We start from the raw sequence: 18,849 nt of genomic DNA, 5'->3' as shown, positions 1-18,849 counted from the left end.
AAGCAATAGATTGACCTATAACCAACCCGACTAGACTGATAGAACGACCGACCCAATAAAAAAATGGCGGCGCGGCGTAAAGATAAACACCAACTGTTGTGTTTACAGCTAGCAGGTTTTGGGGTTTTGTTTTTTTCGTTCATGCTGTTGTAATTTAACTTCTGACTGCCATCGTAGCGGGCGCTATACAACATTTGTATAAAGTAGGCACGGTCCTCTTATACCGATAGTTATGTTTACACTGCACAGGTGTATACATTAGTTTGTCAAATTTCTAATGTTCTTGTGTGTTTGTTTGTTTATTTATTTGTTTATTTGTTTGGCCATTATTTTGCTTGTCTTTGTTTTGTTGGAGGATTGAGTGTGGAAGAGGAAAGATTGGAAGAAATAACGATTACACGGACGTGATTAAAATCTCTGTTAAGAAGTGGTGGCTCTGAAAAGAGCCGTTGTGTTTTGAGAAAGGAACGAATCCTCAGGCTCGTTCGCCACGAATTCGGCGGGCGAGTTGGATGTCCTTGGGCATGATGGTGACCCGCTTGGCGTGGATGGCGCAGAGATTGGTGTCTTCGAAGAGTCCCACGAGGTATGCCTCGCTTGCTTCTTGGAGCGCCATCACCGCGGAGCTCTGGAATCGCAGTTCGGTCTTGAAGTCTTGCGCTATTTCACGGACCAGTCTCTGGAAGGGAAGTTTTCGGATAAGCAGCTCTGTACTTTTCTGGTAACGGCGAATCTCACGCAGTGCCACAGTTCCGGGTCTGTAACGGTGAGGCTTCTTGACCCCGCCGGTGGCCGGGGCACTCTTTCGGGCAGCTTTGGTCGCCAACTGCTTTCGTGGGGCTTTTCCCCCGGTGCTCTTGCGTGCTGTCTGCTTGGTACGAGCCATTATCTTTGCTTACTGTTTACGATGTTGTGGTGCAGTTTCACGAGCAGCTCTTCTTAAAGGGTTGGGATGTCCGTTCAAGGATCGCCTCTGACAAAAGCGGGGACGCGATTGGCCAGCCCCCCAGTGCCGCCAGAACCGCTTGAGTGGTCACCAATTTCGCACGGACGGAGCTAGCTGCTTAATGGCACATGAGAAACAAAAATAGAGTAAGCGGAAAATAAACATGCTTTACAGATTACGGTTGCCCTCCCTCGCCCTTTTATGAGACTAAATTTCTTGAGGGCGAAAATACCGAGAGAGAGAGAGAGAGAGAAAGCATGAGCGACAAGGACTCGTTAACGTATTACTCACTTGATCTGCTTGAATATTTATAGTAACAGCCATCCACGTACGTGAATTGTAGAAAGGGGGGAAAAAAACACGGACAACCTTCTATCAACAATTAGACGCAACACTAAAAAGAGCTAGATCCATCGTTTTTAATTTTGGCAAAGGGGTTCAGCCTTAAACAAACCAAAAAGTCTAGATGTGGTGTGGTTGTATGTTTATTTATTTTTTTCTGGGATAGTTGCCCTACAAAATACCATGTATTAATTTAAAAAAACTAATTTTGCTTGAATATTATTACAGAAGAAAAATAACAAACAAGGACAAGGCAGTGAGTGGGTGGGGAAACCAAAATACAACCATCTGTAATTCTCTCTTTTTTGATTTTGTGGTGGCTCTGAAAAGAGCCGTTGTTTTCAATGTGGGGATTCGTTGGGCCTATCCTCCAAATCCGTAGAGGGTACGGCCTTGTCTCTTGAGTGCGTAGACGACATCCATGGCGGTGACGGTTTTTCTCTTGGAGTGTTCGCAGTACGTTACGGCATCACGGATGACATTCTCCAAGAACACCTTGAGGACACCGCGGGTCTCCTCGTAGATCAGACCGGAGATTCTCTTGACACCTCCTCGGCGTGCCAGACGACGGATGGCCGGCTTGGTGATACCCTGGATGTTGTCCCGCAACACTTTACGATGGCGCTTTGCACCCCCCTTGCCAAGCCCCTTTCCACCTTTACCGCGTCCAGACATAGTTGTGCTTAGCAGAGAGTATCAAGACAAGACAATGGTTCAACTGGCTGACGAGAGCGAATGAATTCAACCTGACCAGAGTAGAGTATCTTATGGCTTGCATTGCGGACGTGTGGGCCAGCAACATTATCGACTTGTTGTCAAACAAAGCAAATAGACTTGAATACCAACACAGTAAACAGGCGTTGAGACTAAACGAATTCTGACTTTGTATTTGATATTATCCCCGTGAGGGGAGTGGGCCGATATCCCGGATGTAGTGCGAAACCGGGCCAACCCGTGGCCTGGACGGGGCAAGCCCCTCTTCCATGGCCGTTCCTCAAAAATCAGATTAATATACTTGCTGCTCAATGAACAGCATTTCAGATATGATTTCTTGTTGTCTCGAGCAGCATTACCAGCCAGTTCCAGTATTTCTGCCGTGAGGTACTCCATGACTGCCGCCAAGTAGACAGGGGCGCCAGCACCAACGCGCTGAGCGTAGTTGCCCTTCCTCAAGAAGCGGTGTACTCTACCAACGGGAAATTGAAGTCCGGCCCTGGAGGATCGACTCTTTGCCTTGCTTCGGGCCTTACCGCTCTTTCCGCGTCCAGACATGACTGAATTGATATACTGAGCAAAGAGATTGAAAGAACTGCTGGGTGCTTTGAATCTGTGTGAATGAGTGTAGAGACTGCCAGTGGTGTACTTATGGCGTTGGGGTGGATCCCCAATGCACCAATCAGGTTTCTCCTCGCATGGACGCGCCCGGGTTCAGCGGAGCATTCTGGGCGGGGTGGACCACCAGCGGCGGGCGGGGGCGGCACGCAGTTCGAGGGGGAGGTAGGGATAACTACTGCGGCGGTCCCCCCACCGTCACCACCCCTCTGAAAACAAGATAAGATTCCGAGGGAAAAAAAAACAACAACGACAACAACACCAACAACAACAACAACAACAAAAACAAAGCAAAAGCAAATATTTACAGAAACTGACAAACATCATGTTTGTTTGTTTTTGCGTGCTTATGTTTTTGTTGATTTTTCAAAATAAAACTATTATCAAACTTATAATTTTAAGTTAACTCTGGCGTATAAAGTCGCTGTTGTTGTTGGTGTTGTGTTGTATGTTATTCAAGTAATACGGTGTCATGAACAAGGCACTTACTCAATGTACGTCTTTCTTTCTTTCTTCAAGTCCAATCTTGTGAACTTCACTCGACTCGGTGACACATTTATTGCAGCCAAAAAATAGAGCAGAGCGTTGTCTTTTATAACTGACTGTCTGTAAAAGTAGAATAACAAAAAAGCAACGAGAAAGATGTTTATTGATCGCTAAAAATTATAGTGGACAAAGTTATCAAGATTATTTGAACTTCGTAAACAACGTTGTTGAGTTGTTCTACAGAGATATATAGAGGAGGCAGAAATATTTTAAAACATCCTTTAATATAATATGGCATTATTGTAAACCTGTTGATTTTATTTAATATTATTTAAAAAAAATGGGGAGGGTTGGTGTTACGGTGGTCACGTAATTCACGCATGTTTTGAATCTCTTTGGGAAATGTGTTGGCTCTGAAAAGAGCCGTTTGGATTGTGCATGACGCCGGACCTGCTTATTTTGAAGTTGTGTACTTGGTGACCGCCTTGGTGCCCTCGCTGACAGCGTGTTTGGCCAGCTCACCGGGGAGAAGGAGACGGACTGCAGTCTGGACCTCTCGGCTGGAGATGGTTGATTTCTTGTTGTAGTGCGCCAATCTAGAAGACTCGGCGGCAATGCGCTCGAAAATGTCGTTGACGAAGCTGTTCATAATTGACATGGCCTTGCTGGAAATGCCCGTGTCTGGATGAACCTGCTTCATGACCTTGTAGATGTAAATGCCGTAGCTCTCCTTGCGGCGACGCTTTCTCTTCTTGTCTGTCCGGATTGGCCCCTTGGTGTTACCGGCTTTCTTCTGTCCCTTTCCACTTGCTTTGGGAGGCATGGCTATAGAGTGCTGTGTTGCTGAGTTGGTAGAATCAATCAGACTGATGACTGGTACACCGGAGAAGGCTTAGCTTTATACTGCAAGTCGGGGATCCGGCGGCCATTAGGGCATTGTTAGCATTCGCGCGCCTCGCTGTGAGCAGTGAAGCGGTCCACCAGAAAAGTTGCGTGTCTGCAAGGATGGGTGTCTGAATAATGGGCAGGCAACCATTGGAAAGGAATGTTATACTCTGGTTAGAAATACAACACGAGTATAGTGTAACCCAAAACAAGTATCAGAAAATAATAATCAGAGAAACTTATCAAAAAAAAAAAAAAATCTGCAATGGCCCAAGCATGCATAGTACATTTTAAGAAAACGATACGATTAAATTACGGAGTAAAAGCAAATATATAAGCAATAGATTGACCTATAACCAACCCGACTAGACTGATAGAACGACCGACCCAATAAAAAAATGGCGGCGCGGCGTAAAGATAAACACCAACTGTTGTGTTTACAGCTAGCAGGTTTTGGGGTTTTGTTTTTTTCGTTCATGCTGTTGTAATTTAACTTCTGACTGCCATCGTAGCGGGCGCTATACAACATTTGTATAAAGTAGGCACGGTCCTCTTATACCGATAGTTATGTTTACACTGCACAGGTGTATACATTAGTTTGTCAAATTTCTAATGTTCTTGTGTGTTTGTTTGTTTATTTATTTGTTTATTTGTTTGGCCATTATTTTGCTTGTCTTTGTTTTGTTGGAGGATTGAGTGTGGAAGAGGAAAGATTGGAAGAAATAACGATTACACGGACGTGATTAAAATCTCTGTTAAGAAGTGGTGGCTCTGAAAAGAGCCGTTGTGTTTTGAGAAAGGAACGAATCCTCAGGCTCGTTCGCCACGAATTCGGCGGGCGAGTTGGATGTCCTTGGGCATGATGGTGACCCGCTTGGCGTGGATGGCGCAGAGATTGGTGTCTTCGAAGAGTCCCACGAGGTATGCCTCGCTTGCTTCTTGGAGCGCCATCACCGCGGAGCTCTGGAATCGCAGTTCGGTCTTGAAGTCTTGCGCTATTTCACGGACCAGTCTCTGGAAGGGAAGTTTTCGGATAAGCAGCTCTGTACTTTTCTGGTAACGGCGAATCTCACGCAGTGCCACAGTTCCGGGTCTGTAACGGTGAGGCTTCTTGACCCCGCCGGTGGCCGGGGCACTCTTTCGGGCAGCTTTGGTCGCCAACTGCTTTCGTGGGGCTTTTCCCCCGGTGCTCTTGCGTGCTGTCTGCTTGGTACGAGCCATTATCTTTGCTTACTGTTTACGATGTTGTGGTGCAGTTTCACGAGCAGCTCTTCTTAAAGGGTTGGGATGTCCGTTCAAGGATCGCCTCTGACAAAAGCGGGGACGCGATTGGCCAGCCCCCCAGTGCCGCCAGAACCGCTTGAGTGGTCACCAATTTCGCACGGACGGAGCTAGCTGCTTAATGGCACATGAGAAACAAAAATAGAGTAAGCGGAAAATAAACATGCTTTACAGATTACGGTTGCCCTCCCTCGCCCTTTTATGAGACTAAATTTCTTGAGGGCGAAAATACCGAGAGAGAGAGAGAGAGAGAAAGCATGAGCGACAAGGACTCGTTAACGTATTACTCACTTGATCTGCTTGAATATTTATAGTAACAGCCATCCACGTACGTGAATTGTAGAAAGGGGGGAAAAAAACACGGACAACCTTCTATCAACAATTAGACGCAACACTAAAAAGAGCTAGATCCATCGTTTTTAATTTTGGCAAAGGGGTTCAGCCTTAAACAAACCAAAAAGTCTAGATGTGGTGTGGTTGTATGTTTATTTATTTTTTTCTGGGATAGTTGCCCTACAAAATACCATGTATTAATTTAAAAAAACTAATTTTGCTTGAATATTATTACAGAAGAAAAATAACAAACAAGGACAAGGCAGTGAGTGGGTGGGGAAACCAAAATACAACCATCTGTAATTCTCTCTTTTTTGATTTTGTGGTGGCTCTGAAAAGAGCCGTTGTTTTCAATGTGGGGATTCGTTGGGCCTATCCTCCAAATCCGTAGAGGGTACGGCCTTGTCTCTTGAGTGCGTAGACGACATCCATGGCGGTGACGGTTTTTCTCTTGGAGTGTTCGCAGTACGTTACGGCATCACGGATGACATTCTCCAAGAACACCTTGAGGACACCGCGGGTCTCCTCGTAGATCAGACCGGAGATTCTCTTGACACCTCCTCGGCGTGCCAGACGACGGATGGCCGGCTTGGTGATACCCTGGATGTTGTCCCGCAACACTTTACGATGGCGCTTTGCACCCCCCTTGCCAAGCCCCTTTCCACCTTTACCGCGTCCAGACATAGTTGTGCTTAGCAGAGAGTATCAAGACAAGACAATGGTTCAACTGGCTGACGAGAGCGAATGAATTCAACCTGACCAGAGTAGAGTATCTTATGGCTTGCATTGCGGACGTGTGGGCCAGCAACATTATCGACTTGTTGTCAAACAAAGCAAATAGACTTGAATACCAACACAGTAAACAGGCGTTGAGACTAAACGAATTCTGACTTTGTATTTGATATTATCCCCGTGAGGGGAGTGGGCCGATATCCCGGATGTAGTGCGAAACCGGGCCAACCCGTGGCCTGGACGGGGCAAGCCCCTCTTCCATGGCCGTTCCTCAAAAATCAGATTAATATACTTGCTGCTCAATGAACAGCATTTCAGATATTATTCTGAAAAGAACAGATACTACACATGATCTTAGCCAAAAGGCCGAGAAGCGATACTCACCACAGGTTTTTCGAGAATAACCCACCTTTCGACATGGCACGAATCACAAGACATGCTGGGTGTCACAAGAGGGCGGTGTGACTTTTTTGACAACTTTTCACATACGGCGAACATTCGTTGTATCGAAAATAGAGCTACTCTGACCGCACACAAAGCAAGAGCTTGCATCAAAACCCAGATACATCCACGTGTAAACGTATGCAACACGCAAGTACATGTTATTCTAAAGTTTATGTTTACGTTATACAGTGTTGCCTGGTTGGGCTCGTCCCGCGCGTTTGTACACGCGGGTTAAGACAATGGACATTACAAGCGCGCGGAACACAACAATGCGTCACATTGCAGTATGCAAAACACTGTACATAGAAACAGCGTGCTGTGTGCATTGTCACATCCACCGCATGCAGTACGTTAACACACACACGGGCTACATTCGGCTTGCGACATCGTGATGGAAGGAATGATGTGTGATGATTATACACGCATGAAGAGATAACAGAAATTAAAGTAGAATACTTTATCTTTCAGTATTGAATCACCCGGTATTGGCGTTAGGTTGTGCCAAACATTAGTGTGTAAATAACTTTTGTTCTATGTCTATTGATACATCTTTTAACCTTTTGGTTCTAAACCGTTGCTCTCCTACAGTTAGCATCGCAACGAAAATAAAGCTTTGGTCTGACTTATGTGTGGTTTATAGGGTTACAAACAACTTATTGGATGATTGGTTACGCATGGAAAACAAATAGTATTTAATGAATTCAATAATTATGTGGGGGGGGGGGGTTGTCTTACAAACGCAATTCATGTTTAGAATCTCTCTTTGGATTTATGTGGTGGCTCCGTAAGAGCCGTTTGGTTTATCAGTGTAGCAAGAGCTGAGTTTAAGAGCTTGACTTGGCGGTTTTCTTTGGCAGCAGGACAGCTTGGATGTTGGGAAGTACACCACCCTGGGCAATGGTGACACCGCTGAGCAACTTGTTCAACTCTTCATCGTTTCGGATAGCGAGCTGTAGATGACGGGGGTTGATTCTTGATTTCTTGTTGTCTCGAGCAGCATTACCAGCCAGTTCCAGTATTTCTGCCGTGAGGTACTCCATGACTGCCGCCAAGTAGACAGGGGCGCCAGCACCAACGCGCTGAGCGTAGTTGCCCTTCCTCAAGAAGCGGTGTACTCTACCAACGGGAAATTGAAGTCCGGCCCTGGAGGATCGACTCTTTGCCTTGCTTCGGGCCTTACCGCTCTTTCCGCGTCCAGACATGACTGAATTGATATACTGAGCAAAGAGATTGAAAGAACTGCTGGGTGCTTTGAATCTGTGTGAATGAGTGTAGAGACTGCCAGTGGTGTACTTATGGCGTTGGGGTGGATCCCCAATGCACCAATCAGGTTTCTCCTCGCATGGACGCGCCCGGGTTCAGCGGAGCATTCTGGGCGGGGTGGACCACCAGCGGCGGGCGGGGGCGGCACGCAGTTCGAGGGGGAGGTAGGGATAACTACTGCGGCGGTCCCCCCACCGTCACCACCCCTCTGAAAACAAGATAAGATTCCGAGGGAAAAAAAAACAACAACGACAACAACACCAACAACAACAACAACAACAAAAACAAAGCAAAAGCAAATATTTACAGAAACTGACAAACATCATGTTTGTTTGTTTTTGCGTGCTTATGTTTTTGTTGATTTTTCAAAATAAAACTATTATCAAACTTATAATTTTAAGTTAACTCTGGCGTATAAAGTCGCTGTTGTTGTTGGTGTTGTGTTGTATGTTATTCAAGTAATACGGTGTCATGAACAAGGCACTTACTCAATGTACGTCTTTCTTTCTTTCTTCAAGTCCAATCTTGTGAACTTCACTCGACTCGGTGACACATTTATTGCAGCCAAAAAATAGAGCAGAGCGTTGTCTTTTATAACTGACTGTCTGTAAAAGTAGAATAACAAAAAAGCAACGAGAAAGATGTTTATTGATCGCTAAAAATTATAGTGGACAAAGTTATCAAGATTATTTGAACTTCGTAAACAACGTTGTTGAGTTGTTCTACAGAGATATATAGAGGAGGCAGAAATATTTTAAAACATCCTTTAATATAATATGGCATTATTGTAAACCTGTTGATTTTATTTAATATTATTTAAAAAAAATGGGGAGGGTTGGTGTTACGGTGGTCACGTAATTCACGCATGTTTTGAATCTCTTTGGGAAATGTGTTGGCTCTGAAAAGAGCCGTTTGGATTGTGCATGACGCCGGACCTGCTTATTTTGAAGTTGTGTACTTGGTGACCGCCTTGGTGCCCTCGCTGACAGCGTGTTTGGCCAGCTCACCGGGGAGAAGGAGACGGACTGCAGTCTGGACCTCTCGGCTGGAGATGGTTGATTTCTTGTTGTAGTGCGCCAATCTAGAAGACTCGGCGGCAATGCGCTCGAAAATGTCGTTGACGAAGCTGTTCATAATTGACATGGCCTTGCTGGAAATGCCCGTGTCTGGATGAACCTGCTTCATGACCTTGTAGATGTAAATGCCGTAGCTCTCCTTGCGGCGACGCTTTCTCTTCTTGTCTGTCCGGATTGGCCCCTTGGTGTTACCGGCTTTCTTCTGTCCCTTTCCACTTGCTTTGGGAGGCATGGCTATAGAGTGCTGTGTTGCTGAGTTGGTAGAATCAATCAGACTGATGACTGGTACACCGGAGAAGGCTTAGCTTTATACTGCAAGTCGGGGATCCGGCGGCCATTAGGGCATTGTTAGCATTCGCGCGCCTCGCTGTGAGCAGTGAAGCGGTCCACCAGAAAAGTTGCGTGTCTGCAAGGATGGGTGTCTGAATAATGGGCAGGCAACCATTGGAAAGGAATGTTATACTCTGGTTAGAAATACAACACGAGTATAGTGTAACCCAAAACAAGTATCAGAAAATAATAATCAGAGAAACTTATCAAAAAAAAAAAAAAATCTGCAATGGCCCAAGCATGCATAGTACATTTTAAGAAAACGATACGATTAAATTACGGAGTAAAAGCAAATATATAAGCAATAGATTGACCTATAACCAACCCGACTAGACTGATAGAACGACCGACCCAATAAAAAAATGGCGGCGCGGCGTAAAGATAAACACCAACTGTTGTGTTTACAGCTAGCAGGTTTTGGGGTTTTGTTTTTTTCGTTCATGCTGTTGTAATTTAACTTCTGACTGCCATCGTAGCGGGCGCTATACAACATTTGTATAAAGTAGGCACGGTCCTCTTATACCGATAGTTATGTTTACACTGCACAGGTGTATACATTAGTTTGTCAAATTTCTAATGTTCTTGTGTGTTTGTTTGTTTATTTATTTGTTTATTTGTTTGGCCATTATTTTGCTTGTCTTTGTTTTGTTGGAGGATTGAGTGTGGAAGAGGAAAGATTGGAAGAAATAACGATTACACGGACGTGATTAAAATCTCTGTTAAGAAGTGGTGGCTCTGAAAAGAGCCGTTGTGTTTTGAGAAAGGAACGAATCCTCAGGCTCGTTCGCCACGAATTCGGCGGGCGAGTTGGATGTCCTTGGGCATGATGGTGACCCGCTTGGCGTGGATGGCGCAGAGATTGGTGTCTTCGAAGAGTCCCACGAGGTATGCCTCGCTTGCTTCTTGGAGCGCCATCACCGCGGAGCTCTGGAATCGCAGTTCGGTCTTGAAGTCTTGCGCTATTTCACGGACCAGTCTCTGGAAGGGAAGTTTTCGGATAAGCAGCTCTGTACTTTTCTGGTAACGGCGAATCTCACGCAGTGCCACAGTTCCGGGTCTGTAACGGTGAGGCTTCTTGACCCCGCCGGTGGCCGGGGCACTCTTTCGGGCAGCTTTGGTCGCCAACTGCTTTCGTGGGGCTTTTCCCCCGGTGCTCTTGCGTGCTGTCTGCTTGGTACGAGCCATTATCTTTGCTTACTGTTTACGATGTTGTGGTGCAGTTTCACGAGCAGCTCTTCTTAAAGGGTTGGGATGTCCGTTCAAGGATCGCCTCTGACAAAAGCGGGGACGCGATTGGCCAGCCCCCCAGTGCCGCCAGAACCGCTTGAGTGGTCACCAATTTCGCACGGACGGAGCTAGCTGCTTAATGGCACATGAGAAACAAAAATAGAGTAAGCGGAAAATAAACATGCTTTACAGATTACGGTTGCCCTCCCTCGCCCTTTTATGAGACTAAATTTCTTGAGGGCGAAAATACCGAGAGAGAGAGAGAGAGAGAAAGCATGAGCGACAAGGACTCGTTAACGTATTACTCACTTGATCTGCTTGAATATTTATAGTAACAGCCATCCACGTACGTGAATTGTAGAAAGGGGGGAAAAAAACACGGACAACCTTCTATCAACAATTAGACGCAACACTAAAAAGAGCTAGATCCATCGTTTTTAATTTTGGCAAAGGGGTTCAGCCTTAAACAAACCAAAAAGTCTAGATGTGGTGTGGTTGTATGTTTATTTATTTTTTTCTGGGATAGTTGCCCTACAAAATACCATGTATTAATTTAAAAAAACTAATTTTGCTTGAATATTATTACAGAAGAAAAATAACAAACAAGGACAAGGCAGTGAGTGGGTGGGGAAACCAAAATACAACCATCTGTAATTCTCTCTTTTTTTATTTTGTGGTGGCTCTGAAAAGAGCCGTTGTTTTCAATGTGGGGATTCGTTGGGCCTATCCTCCAAATCCGTAGAGGGTACGGCCTTGTCTCTTGAGTGCGTAGACGACATCCATGGCGGTGACGGTTTTTCTCTTGGAGTGTTCGCAGTACGTTACGGCATCACGGATGACATTCTCCAAGAACACCTTGAGGACACCGCGGGTCTCCTCGTAGATCAGACCGGAGATTCTCTTGACACCTCCTCGGCGTGCCAGACGACGGATGGCCGGCTTGGTGATACCCTGGATGTTGTCCCGCAACACTTTACGATGGCGCTTTGCACCCCCCTTGCCAAGCCCCTTTCCACCTTTACCGCGTCCAGACATAGTTGTGCTTAGCAGAGAGTATCAAGACAAGACAATGGTTCAACTGGCTGACGAGAGCGAACGAATTCAACCTGACCAGAGTAGAGTATCTTATGGCTTGCATTGCGGACGTGTGGGCCAGCAACATTATCGACTTGTTGTCAAACAAAGCAAATAGACTTGAATACCAACACAGTAAACAGGCGTTGAGACTAAACGAATTCTGACTTTGTATTTGATATTATCCCCGTGAGGGGAGTGGGCCGATATCCCGGATGTAGTGCGAAACCGGGCCAACCCGTGGCCTGGACGGGGCAAGCCCCTCTTCCATGGCCGTTCCTCAAAAATCAGATTAATATACTTGCTGCTCAATGAACAGCATTTCAGATATTATTCTGAAAAGAACAGATACTACACATGATCTTAGCCAAAAGGCCGAGAAGCGATACTCACCACAGGTTTTTCGAGAATAACCCACCTTTCGACATGGCACGAATCACAAGACATGCTGGGTGTCACAAGAGGGCGGTGTGACTTTTTTGACAACTTTTCACATACGGCGAACATTCGTTGTATCGAAAATAGAGCTACTCTGACCGCACACAAAGCAAGAGCTTGCATCAAAACCCAGATACATCCACGTGTAAACGTATGCAACACGCAAGTACATGTTATTCTAAAGTTTATGTTTACGTTATACAGTGTTGCCTGGTTGGGCTCGTCCCGCGCGTTTGTACACGCGGGTTAAGACAATGGACATTACAAGCGCGCGGAACACAACAATGCGTCACATTGCAGTATGCAAAACACTGTACATAGAAACAGCGTGCTGTGTGCATTGTCACATCCACCGCATGCAGTACGTTAACACACACACGGGCTACATTCGGCTTGCGACATCGTGATGGAAGGAATGATGTGTGATGATTATACACGCATGAAGAGATAACAGAAATTAAAGTAGAATACTTTATCTTTCAGTATTGAATCACCCGGTATTGGCGTTAGGTTGTGCCAAACATTAGTGTGTAAATAACTTTTGTTCTATGTCTATTGATACATCTTTTAACCTTTTGGTTCTAAACCGTTGCTCTCCTACAGTTAGCATCGCAACGAAAATAAAGCTTTGGTCTGACTTATGTGTGGTTTATAGGGTTACAAACAACTTATTGGATGATTGGTTACGCATGGAAAACAAATAGTATTTAATGAATTCAATAATTATGTGGGGGGGGGGGGGTTGTCTTACAAACGCAATTCATGTTTAGAATCTCTCTTTGGATTTATGTGGTGGCTCCGTAAGAGCCGTTTGGTTTATCAGTGTAGCAAGAGCTGAGTTTAAGAGCTTGACTTGGCGGTTTTCTTTGGCAGCAGGACAGCTTGGATGTTGGGAAGTACACCACCCTGGGCAATGGTGACACCGCTGAGCAACTTGTTCAACTCTTCATCGTTTCGGATAGCGAGCTGTAGATGACGGGGGTTGATTCTTGATTTCTTGTTGTCTCGAGCAGCATTACCAGCCAGTTCCAGTATTTCTGCCGTGAGGTACTCCATGACTGCCGCCAAGTAGACAGGGGCGCCAGCACCAACGCGCTGAGCGTAGTTGCCCTTCCTCAAGAAGCGGTGTACTCTACCAACGGGAAATTGAAGTCCGGCCCTGGAGGATCGACTCTTTGCCTTGCTTCGGGCCTTACCGCTCTTTCCGCGTCCAGACATGACTGAATTGATATACTGAGCAAAGAGATTGAAAGAACTGCTGGGTGCTTTGAATCTGTGTGAATGGGTGTAGAGACTGCCAGTGGTGTACTTATGGCGTTGGGGTGGATCCCCAATGCACCAATCAGGTTTCTCCTCGCATGGACGCGCCCGGGTTCAGCGGAGCATTCTGGGCGGGGTGGACCACCAGCGGCGGGCGGGGGCGGCACGCAGTTCGAGGGGGAGGTAGGGATAACTACTGCGGCGGTCCCCCCACCGTCACCACCCCTCTGAAAACAAGATAAGATTCCGAGGGAAAAAAAAACAACAACGACAACAACACCAACAACAACAACAACAACAAAAACAAAGCAAAAGCAAATATTTACAGAAACTGACAAACATCATGTTTGTTTGTTTTTGCGTGCTTATGTTTTTGTTGATTTTTCAAAATAAAACTATTATCAAACTTATAATTTTAAGTTAACTCTGGCGTATAAAGTCGCTGTTGTTGTTGGTGTTGTGTTGTATGTTATTCAAGTAATACGGTGTCATGAACAAGGCACTTACTCAATGTACGTCTTTCTTTCTTTCTTCAAGTCCAATCTTGTGAACTTCACTCGACTCGGTGACACATTTATTGCAGCCAAAAAATAGAGCAGAGCGTTGTCTTTTATAACTGACTGTCTGTAAAAGTAGAATAACAAAAAAGCAACGAGAAAGATGTTTATTGATCGCTAAAAATTATAGTGGACAAAGTTATCAAGATTATTTGAACTTCGTAAACAACGTTGTTGAGTTGTTCTACAGAGATATATAGAGGAGGCAGAAATATTTTAAAACATCCTTTAATATAATATGGCATTATTGTAAACCTGTTGATTTTATTTAATATTATTTAAAAAAAATGGGGAGGGTTGGTGTTACGGTGGTCACGTAATTCACGCATGTTTTGAATCTCTTTGGGAAATGTGTTGGCTCTGAAAAGAGCCGTTTGGATTGTGCATGACGCCGGACCTGCTTATTTTGAAGTTGTGTACTTGGTGACCGCCTTGGTGCCCTCGCTGACAGCGTGTTTGGCCAGCTCACCGGGGAGAAGGAGACGGACTGCAGTCTGGACCTCTCGGCTGGAGATGGTTGATTTCTTGTTGTAGTGCGCCAATCTAGAAGACTCGGCGGCAATGCGCTCGAAAATGTCGTTGACGAAGCTGTTCATAATTGACATGGCCTTGCTGGAAATGCCCGTGTCTGGATGAACCTGCTTCATGACCTTGTAGATGTAAATGCCGTAGCTCTCCTTGCGGCGACGCTTTCTCTTCTTGTCTGTCCGGATTGGCCCCTTGGTGTTACCGGCTTTCTTCTGTCCCTTTCCACTTGCTTTGGGAGGCATGGCTATAGAGTGCTGTGTTGCTGAGTTGGTAGAATCAATCAGACTGATGACTGGTACACCGGAGAAGGCTTAGCTTTATACTGCAAGTCGGGGATCCGGCGGCCATTAGGGCATTGTTAGCATTCGCGCGCCTCGCTGTGAGCAGTGAAGCGGTCCACCAGAAAAGTTGCGTGTCTGCAAGGATGGGTGTCTGAATAATGGGCAGGCAACCATTGGAAAGGAATGTTATACTCTGGTTAGAAATACAACACGAGTATAGTGTAACCCAAAACAAGTATCAGAAAATAATAATCAGAGAAACTTATCAAAAAAAAAAAAAAATCTGCAATGGCCCAAGCATGCATAGTACATTTTAAGAAAACGATACGATTAAATTACGGAGTAAAAGCAAATATATAAGCAATAGATTGACCTATAACCAACCCGACTAGACTGATAGAACGACCGACCCAATAAAAAAATGGCGGCGCGGCGTAAAGATAAACACCAACTGTTGTGTTTACAGCTAGCAGGTTTTGGGGTTTTGTTTTTTTCGTTCATGCTGTTGTAATTTAACTTCTGACTGCCATCGTAGCGGGCGCTATACAACATTTGTATAAAGTAGGCACGGTCCTCTTATACCGATAGTTATGTTTACACTGCACAGGTGTATACATTAGTTTGTCAAATTTCTAATGTTCTTGTGTGTTTGTTTGTTTATTTATTTGTTTATTTGTTTGGCCATTATTTTGCTTGTCTTTGTTTTGTTGGAGGATTGAGTGTGGAAGAGGAAAGATTGGAAGAAATAACGATTACACGGACGTGATTAAAATCTCTGTTAAGAAGTGGTGGCTCTGAAAAGAGCCGTTGTGTTTTGAGAAAGGAACGAATCCTCAGGCTCGTTCGCCACGAATTCGGCGGGCGAGTTGGATGTCCTTGGGCATGATGGTGACCCGCTTGGCGTGGATGGCGCAGAGATTGGTGTCTTCGAAGAGTCCCACGAGGTATGCCTCGCTTGCTTCTTGGAGCGCCATCACCGCGGAGCTCTGGAATCGCAGTTCGGTCTTGAAGTCTTGCGCTATTTCACGGACCAGTCTCTGGAAGGGAAGTTTTCGGATAAGCAGCTCTGTACTTTTCTGGTAACGGCGAATCTCACGCAGTGCCACAGTTCCGGGTCTGTAACGGTGAGGCTTCTTGACCCCGCCGGTGGCCGGGGCACTCTTTCGGGCAGCTTTGGTCGCCAACTGCTTTCGTGGGGCTTTTCCCCCGGTGCTCTTGCGTGCTGTCTGCTTGGTACGAGCCATTATCTTTGCTTACTGTTTACGATGTTGTGGTGCAGTTTCACGAGCAGCTCTTCTTAAAGGGTTGGGATGTCCGTTCAAGGATCGCCTCTGACAAAAGCGGGGACGCGATTGGCCAGCCCCCCAGTGCCGCCAGAACCGCTTGAGTGGTCACCAATTTCGCACGGACGGAGCTAGCTGCTTAATGGCACATGAGAAACAAAAATAGAGTAAGCGGAAAATAAACATGCTTTACAGATTACGGTTGCCCTCCCTCGCCCTTTTATGAGACTAAATTTCTTGAGGGCGAAAATACCGAGAGAGAGAGAGAGAGAGAAAGCATGAGCGACAAGGACTCGTTAACGTATTACTCACTTGATCTGCTTGAATATTTATAGTAACAGCCATCCACGTACGTGAATTGTAGAAAGGGGGGAAAAAAACACGGACAACCTTCTATCAACAATTAGTCGCAACACTAAAAAGAGCTAGATCCATCGTTTTTAATTTTGGCAAAGGGGTTCAGCCTTAAACAAACCAAAAAGTCTAGATGTGGTGTGGTTGTATGTTTATTTATTTTTTTCTGGGATAGTTGCCCTACAAAATACCATGTATTAATTTAAAAAAACTAATTTTGCTTGAATATTATTACAGAAGAAAAATAACAAACAAGGACAAGGCAGTGAGTGGGTGGGGAAACCAAAATACAACCATCTGTAATTCTCTCTTTTTTGATTTTGTGGTGGCTCTGAAAAGAGCCGTTGTTTTCAATGTGGGGATTCGTTGGGCCTATCCTCCAAATCCGTAGAGGGTACGGCCTTGTCTCTTGAGTGCGTAGACGACATCCATGGCGGTGACGGTTTTTCTCTTGGAGTGTTCGCAGTACGTTACGGCATCACGGATGACATTCTCCAAGAACACCTTGAGGACACCGCGGGTCTCCTCGTAGATCAGACCGGAGATTCTCTTGACACCTCCTCGGCGTGCCAGACGACGGATGGCCGGCTTGGTGATACCCTGGATGTTGTCCCGCAACACTTTACGATGGCGCTTTGCACCCCCCTTGCCAAGCCCCTTTCCACCTTTACCGCGTCCAGACATAGTTGTGCTTAGCAGAGAGTATCAAGACAAGACAATGGTTCAACTGGCTGACGAGAGCGAATGAATTCAACCTGACCAGAGTAGAGTATCTTATGGCTTGCATTGCGGACGTGTGGGCCAGCAACATTATCGACTTGTTGTCAAACAAAGCAAATAGACTTGAATACCAACACAGTAAACAGGCGTTGAGACTAAACGAATTCTGACTTTGTATTTGATATTATCCCCGTGAGGGGAGTGGGCCGATATCCCGGATGTAGTGCGAAACCGGGCCAACCCGTGGCCTGGACGGGGCAAGCCCCTCTTCCATGGCCGTTCCTCAAAAATCAGATTAATATACTTGCTGCTCAATGAACAGCATTTCAGATATTATTCTGAAAAGAACAGATACTACACATGATCTTAGCCAAAAGGCCGAGAAGCGATACTCACCACAGGTTTTTCGAGAATAACCCACCTTTCGACATGGCACGAATCACAAGACATGCTGGGTGTCACAAGAGGGCGGTGTGACTTTTTTGACAACTTTTCACATACGGCGAACATTCGTTGTATCGAAAATAGAGCTACTCTGACCGCACACAAAGCAAGAGCTTGCATCAAAACCCAGATACATCCACGTGTAAACGTATGCAACACGCAAGTACATGTTATTCTAAAGTTTATGTTTACGTTATACAGTGTTGCCTGGTTGGGCTCGTCCCGCGCGTTTGTACACGCGGGTTAAGACAATGGACATTACAAGCGCGCGGAACACAACAATGCGTCACATTGCAGTATGCAAAACACTGTACATAGAAACAGCGTGCTGTGTGCATTGTCACATCCACCGCATGCAGTACGTTAACACACACACGGGCTACATTCGGCTTGCGACATCGTGATGGAAGGAATGATGTGTGATGATTATACACGCATGAAGAGATAACAGAAATTAAAGTAGAATACTTTATCTTTCAGTATTGAATCACCCGGTATTGGCGTTAGGTTGTGCCAAACATTAGTGTGTAAATAACTTTTGTTCTATGTCTATTGATACATCTTTTAACCTTTTGGTTCTAAACCGTTGCTCTCCTACAGTTAGCATCGCAACGAAAATAAAGCTTTGGTCTGACTTATGTGTGGTTTATAGGGTTACAAACAACTTATTGGATGATTGGTTACGCATGGAAAACAAATAGTATTTAATGAATTCAATAATTATGTGGGGGGGGGGGGGTTGTCTTACAAACGCAATTCATGTTTAGAATCTCTCTTTGGATTTATGTGGTGGCTCCGTAAGAGCCGTTTGGTTTATCAGTGTAGCAAGAGCTGAGTTTAAGAGCTTGACTTGGCGGTTTTCTTTGGCAGCAGGACAGCTTGGATGTTGGGAAGTACACCACCCTGGGCAATGGTGACACCGCTGAGCAACTTGTTCAACTCTTCATCGTTTCGGATAGCGAGCTGTAGATGACGGGGGTTGATTCTTGATTTCTTGTTGTCTCGAGCAGCATTACCAGCCAGTTCCAGTATTTCTGCCGTGAGGTACTCCATGACTGCCGCCAAGTAGACAGGGGCGCCAGCACCAACGCGCTGAGCGTAGTTGCCCTTCCTCAAGAAGCGGTGTACTCTACCAACGGGAAATTGAAGTCCGGCCCTGGAGGATCGACTCTTTGCCTTGCTTCGGGCCTTACCGCTCTTTCCGCGTCCAGACATGACTGAATTGATATACTG

The 18,849-nt window shown here is 45.5% G+C and overlaps 14 protein-coding genes, 3 non-coding genes and 1 pseudogene across 17 annotated transcripts; all 18 read right to left on the bottom strand.

Moving 5' to 3' along the window:
• Positions 1-475: 475 nt before the first annotated feature.
• On the bottom strand, positions 476-886 carry LOC139941991 (histone H3, embryonic). Its single transcript, XM_071938650.1, has one exon. The coding sequence runs from the start codon at positions 884-886 to the stop codon at positions 476-478; it is 411 nt and encodes a 136-aa protein (XP_071794751.1).
• A 765-nt stretch (positions 887-1,651) lies between these two features.
• On the bottom strand, positions 1,652-1,963 carry LOC139942064 (histone H4-like). Its single transcript, XM_071938750.1, has one exon. The coding sequence runs from the start codon at positions 1,961-1,963 to the stop codon at positions 1,652-1,654; it is 312 nt and encodes a 103-aa protein (XP_071794851.1).
• A 232-nt stretch (positions 1,964-2,195) lies between these two features.
• Positions 2,196-2,333, bottom strand: LOC139942416 (U2 spliceosomal RNA; annotated as a pseudogene).
• Positions 2,334-3,560: 1,227 nt separating this feature from the next.
• On the bottom strand, positions 3,561-3,929 carry LOC139941677 (histone H2B, gonadal-like). The gene has a single exon (XM_071938275.1). The coding sequence runs from the start codon at positions 3,927-3,929 to the stop codon at positions 3,561-3,563; it is 369 nt and encodes a 122-aa protein (XP_071794376.1).
• Positions 3,930-4,801: 872 nt separating this feature from the next.
• Positions 4,802-5,212, bottom strand: LOC139941992 (histone H3, embryonic). Its single transcript, XM_071938651.1, has one exon. It carries the CDS (start codon positions 5,210-5,212, stop codon positions 4,802-4,804), a length of 411 nt encoding a protein of 136 aa, XP_071794752.1.
• Positions 5,213-5,977: 765 nt separating this feature from the next.
• On the bottom strand, positions 5,978-6,289 carry LOC139942065 (histone H4-like). The gene has a single exon (XM_071938751.1). The coding sequence runs from the start codon at positions 6,287-6,289 to the stop codon at positions 5,978-5,980; it is 312 nt and encodes a 103-aa protein (XP_071794852.1).
• Positions 6,290-6,521: 232 nt separating this feature from the next.
• On the bottom strand, positions 6,522-6,715 carry LOC139942394 (U2 spliceosomal RNA). The gene has a single exon (XR_011786666.1). It is a non-coding gene; the product is annotated as a U2 spliceosomal RNA (small nuclear RNA).
• An 890-nt stretch (positions 6,716-7,605) lies between these two features.
• Positions 7,606-7,983, bottom strand: LOC139941597 (histone H2A-like). Its single transcript, XM_071938167.1, has one exon. The coding sequence runs from the start codon at positions 7,981-7,983 to the stop codon at positions 7,606-7,608; it is 378 nt and encodes a 125-aa protein (XP_071794268.1).
• A 1,000-nt stretch (positions 7,984-8,983) lies between these two features.
• Positions 8,984-9,352, bottom strand: LOC139941678 (histone H2B, gonadal-like). The gene has a single exon (XM_071938277.1). It carries the CDS (start codon positions 9,350-9,352, stop codon positions 8,984-8,986), a length of 369 nt encoding a protein of 122 aa, XP_071794378.1.
• Positions 9,353-10,224: 872 nt separating this feature from the next.
• Positions 10,225-10,635, bottom strand: LOC139941993 (histone H3, embryonic). Its single transcript, XM_071938653.1, has one exon. The coding sequence runs from the start codon at positions 10,633-10,635 to the stop codon at positions 10,225-10,227; it is 411 nt and encodes a 136-aa protein (XP_071794754.1).
• A 765-nt stretch (positions 10,636-11,400) lies between these two features.
• On the bottom strand, positions 11,401-11,712 carry LOC139942067 (histone H4-like). Its single transcript, XM_071938752.1, has one exon. It carries the CDS (start codon positions 11,710-11,712, stop codon positions 11,401-11,403), a length of 312 nt encoding a protein of 103 aa, XP_071794853.1.
• A 232-nt stretch (positions 11,713-11,944) lies between these two features.
• On the bottom strand, positions 11,945-12,138 carry LOC139942393 (U2 spliceosomal RNA). The gene has a single exon (XR_011786665.1). It is a non-coding gene; the product is annotated as a U2 spliceosomal RNA (small nuclear RNA).
• Positions 12,139-13,029: 891 nt separating this feature from the next.
• Positions 13,030-13,407, bottom strand: LOC139941588 (histone H2A-like). Its single transcript, XM_071938157.1, has one exon. It carries the CDS (start codon positions 13,405-13,407, stop codon positions 13,030-13,032), a length of 378 nt encoding a protein of 125 aa, XP_071794258.1.
• Positions 13,408-14,407: 1,000 nt separating this feature from the next.
• Positions 14,408-14,776, bottom strand: LOC139941680 (histone H2B, gonadal-like). Its single transcript, XM_071938279.1, has one exon. It carries the CDS (start codon positions 14,774-14,776, stop codon positions 14,408-14,410), a length of 369 nt encoding a protein of 122 aa, XP_071794380.1.
• Positions 14,777-15,648: 872 nt separating this feature from the next.
• LOC139941994 (histone H3, embryonic) lies at positions 15,649-16,059 on the bottom strand. The gene has a single exon (XM_071938654.1). The coding sequence runs from the start codon at positions 16,057-16,059 to the stop codon at positions 15,649-15,651; it is 411 nt and encodes a 136-aa protein (XP_071794755.1).
• Positions 16,060-16,824: 765 nt separating this feature from the next.
• On the bottom strand, positions 16,825-17,136 carry LOC139942068 (histone H4-like). The gene has a single exon (XM_071938753.1). The coding sequence runs from the start codon at positions 17,134-17,136 to the stop codon at positions 16,825-16,827; it is 312 nt and encodes a 103-aa protein (XP_071794854.1).
• A 232-nt stretch (positions 17,137-17,368) lies between these two features.
• LOC139942392 (U2 spliceosomal RNA) lies at positions 17,369-17,562 on the bottom strand. Its single transcript, XR_011786664.1, has one exon. It is a non-coding gene; the product is annotated as a U2 spliceosomal RNA (small nuclear RNA).
• An 891-nt stretch (positions 17,563-18,453) lies between these two features.
• On the bottom strand, positions 18,454-18,831 carry LOC139941618 (histone H2A-like). Its single transcript, XM_071938199.1, has one exon. It carries the CDS (start codon positions 18,829-18,831, stop codon positions 18,454-18,456), a length of 378 nt encoding a protein of 125 aa, XP_071794300.1.
• Positions 18,832-18,849: the final 18 nt, after the last annotated feature.

This window comes from Asterias amurensis, chromosome 9 (assembly GCF_032118995.1).
Source record: "Asterias amurensis chromosome 9, ASM3211899v1".
NCBI classification, from domain to species: Eukaryota; Metazoa; Echinodermata; class Asteroidea; order Forcipulatida; family Asteriidae; genus Asterias; species Asterias amurensis.
The sequence above is the reverse complement of the archived record's forward strand: the minus strand, read 5'-3'. Positions and strand labels throughout refer to the sequence as shown.

Coding starts and splice junctions, on each gene's coding strand:
- LOC139941597 (XM_071938167.1), bottom strand. CDS start 7,983: ATGTCTGGACGCGGAAAGAGCGGTAAGGCCCGAAGCAAGGCAAAGAGT.
- LOC139942065 (XM_071938751.1), bottom strand. CDS start 6,289: ATGTCTGGACGCGGTAAAGGTGGAAAGGGGCTTGGCAAGGGGGGTGCA.
- LOC139941618 (XM_071938199.1), bottom strand. CDS start 18,831: ATGTCTGGACGCGGAAAGAGCGGTAAGGCCCGAAGCAAGGCAAAGAGT.
- LOC139941588 (XM_071938157.1), bottom strand. CDS start 13,407: ATGTCTGGACGCGGAAAGAGCGGTAAGGCCCGAAGCAAGGCAAAGAGT.
- LOC139941994 (XM_071938654.1), bottom strand. CDS start 16,059: ATGGCTCGTACCAAGCAGACAGCACGCAAGAGCACCGGGGGAAAAGCC.
- LOC139941991 (XM_071938650.1), bottom strand. CDS start 886: ATGGCTCGTACCAAGCAGACAGCACGCAAGAGCACCGGGGGAAAAGCC.
- LOC139941992 (XM_071938651.1), bottom strand. CDS start 5,212: ATGGCTCGTACCAAGCAGACAGCACGCAAGAGCACCGGGGGAAAAGCC.
- LOC139941677 (XM_071938275.1), bottom strand. CDS start 3,929: ATGCCTCCCAAAGCAAGTGGAAAGGGACAGAAGAAAGCCGGTAACACC.
- LOC139941680 (XM_071938279.1), bottom strand. CDS start 14,776: ATGCCTCCCAAAGCAAGTGGAAAGGGACAGAAGAAAGCCGGTAACACC.
- LOC139942068 (XM_071938753.1), bottom strand. CDS start 17,136: ATGTCTGGACGCGGTAAAGGTGGAAAGGGGCTTGGCAAGGGGGGTGCA.
- LOC139942064 (XM_071938750.1), bottom strand. CDS start 1,963: ATGTCTGGACGCGGTAAAGGTGGAAAGGGGCTTGGCAAGGGGGGTGCA.
- LOC139941993 (XM_071938653.1), bottom strand. CDS start 10,635: ATGGCTCGTACCAAGCAGACAGCACGCAAGAGCACCGGGGGAAAAGCC.
- LOC139942067 (XM_071938752.1), bottom strand. CDS start 11,712: ATGTCTGGACGCGGTAAAGGTGGAAAGGGGCTTGGCAAGGGGGGTGCA.
- LOC139941678 (XM_071938277.1), bottom strand. CDS start 9,352: ATGCCTCCCAAAGCAAGTGGAAAGGGACAGAAGAAAGCCGGTAACACC.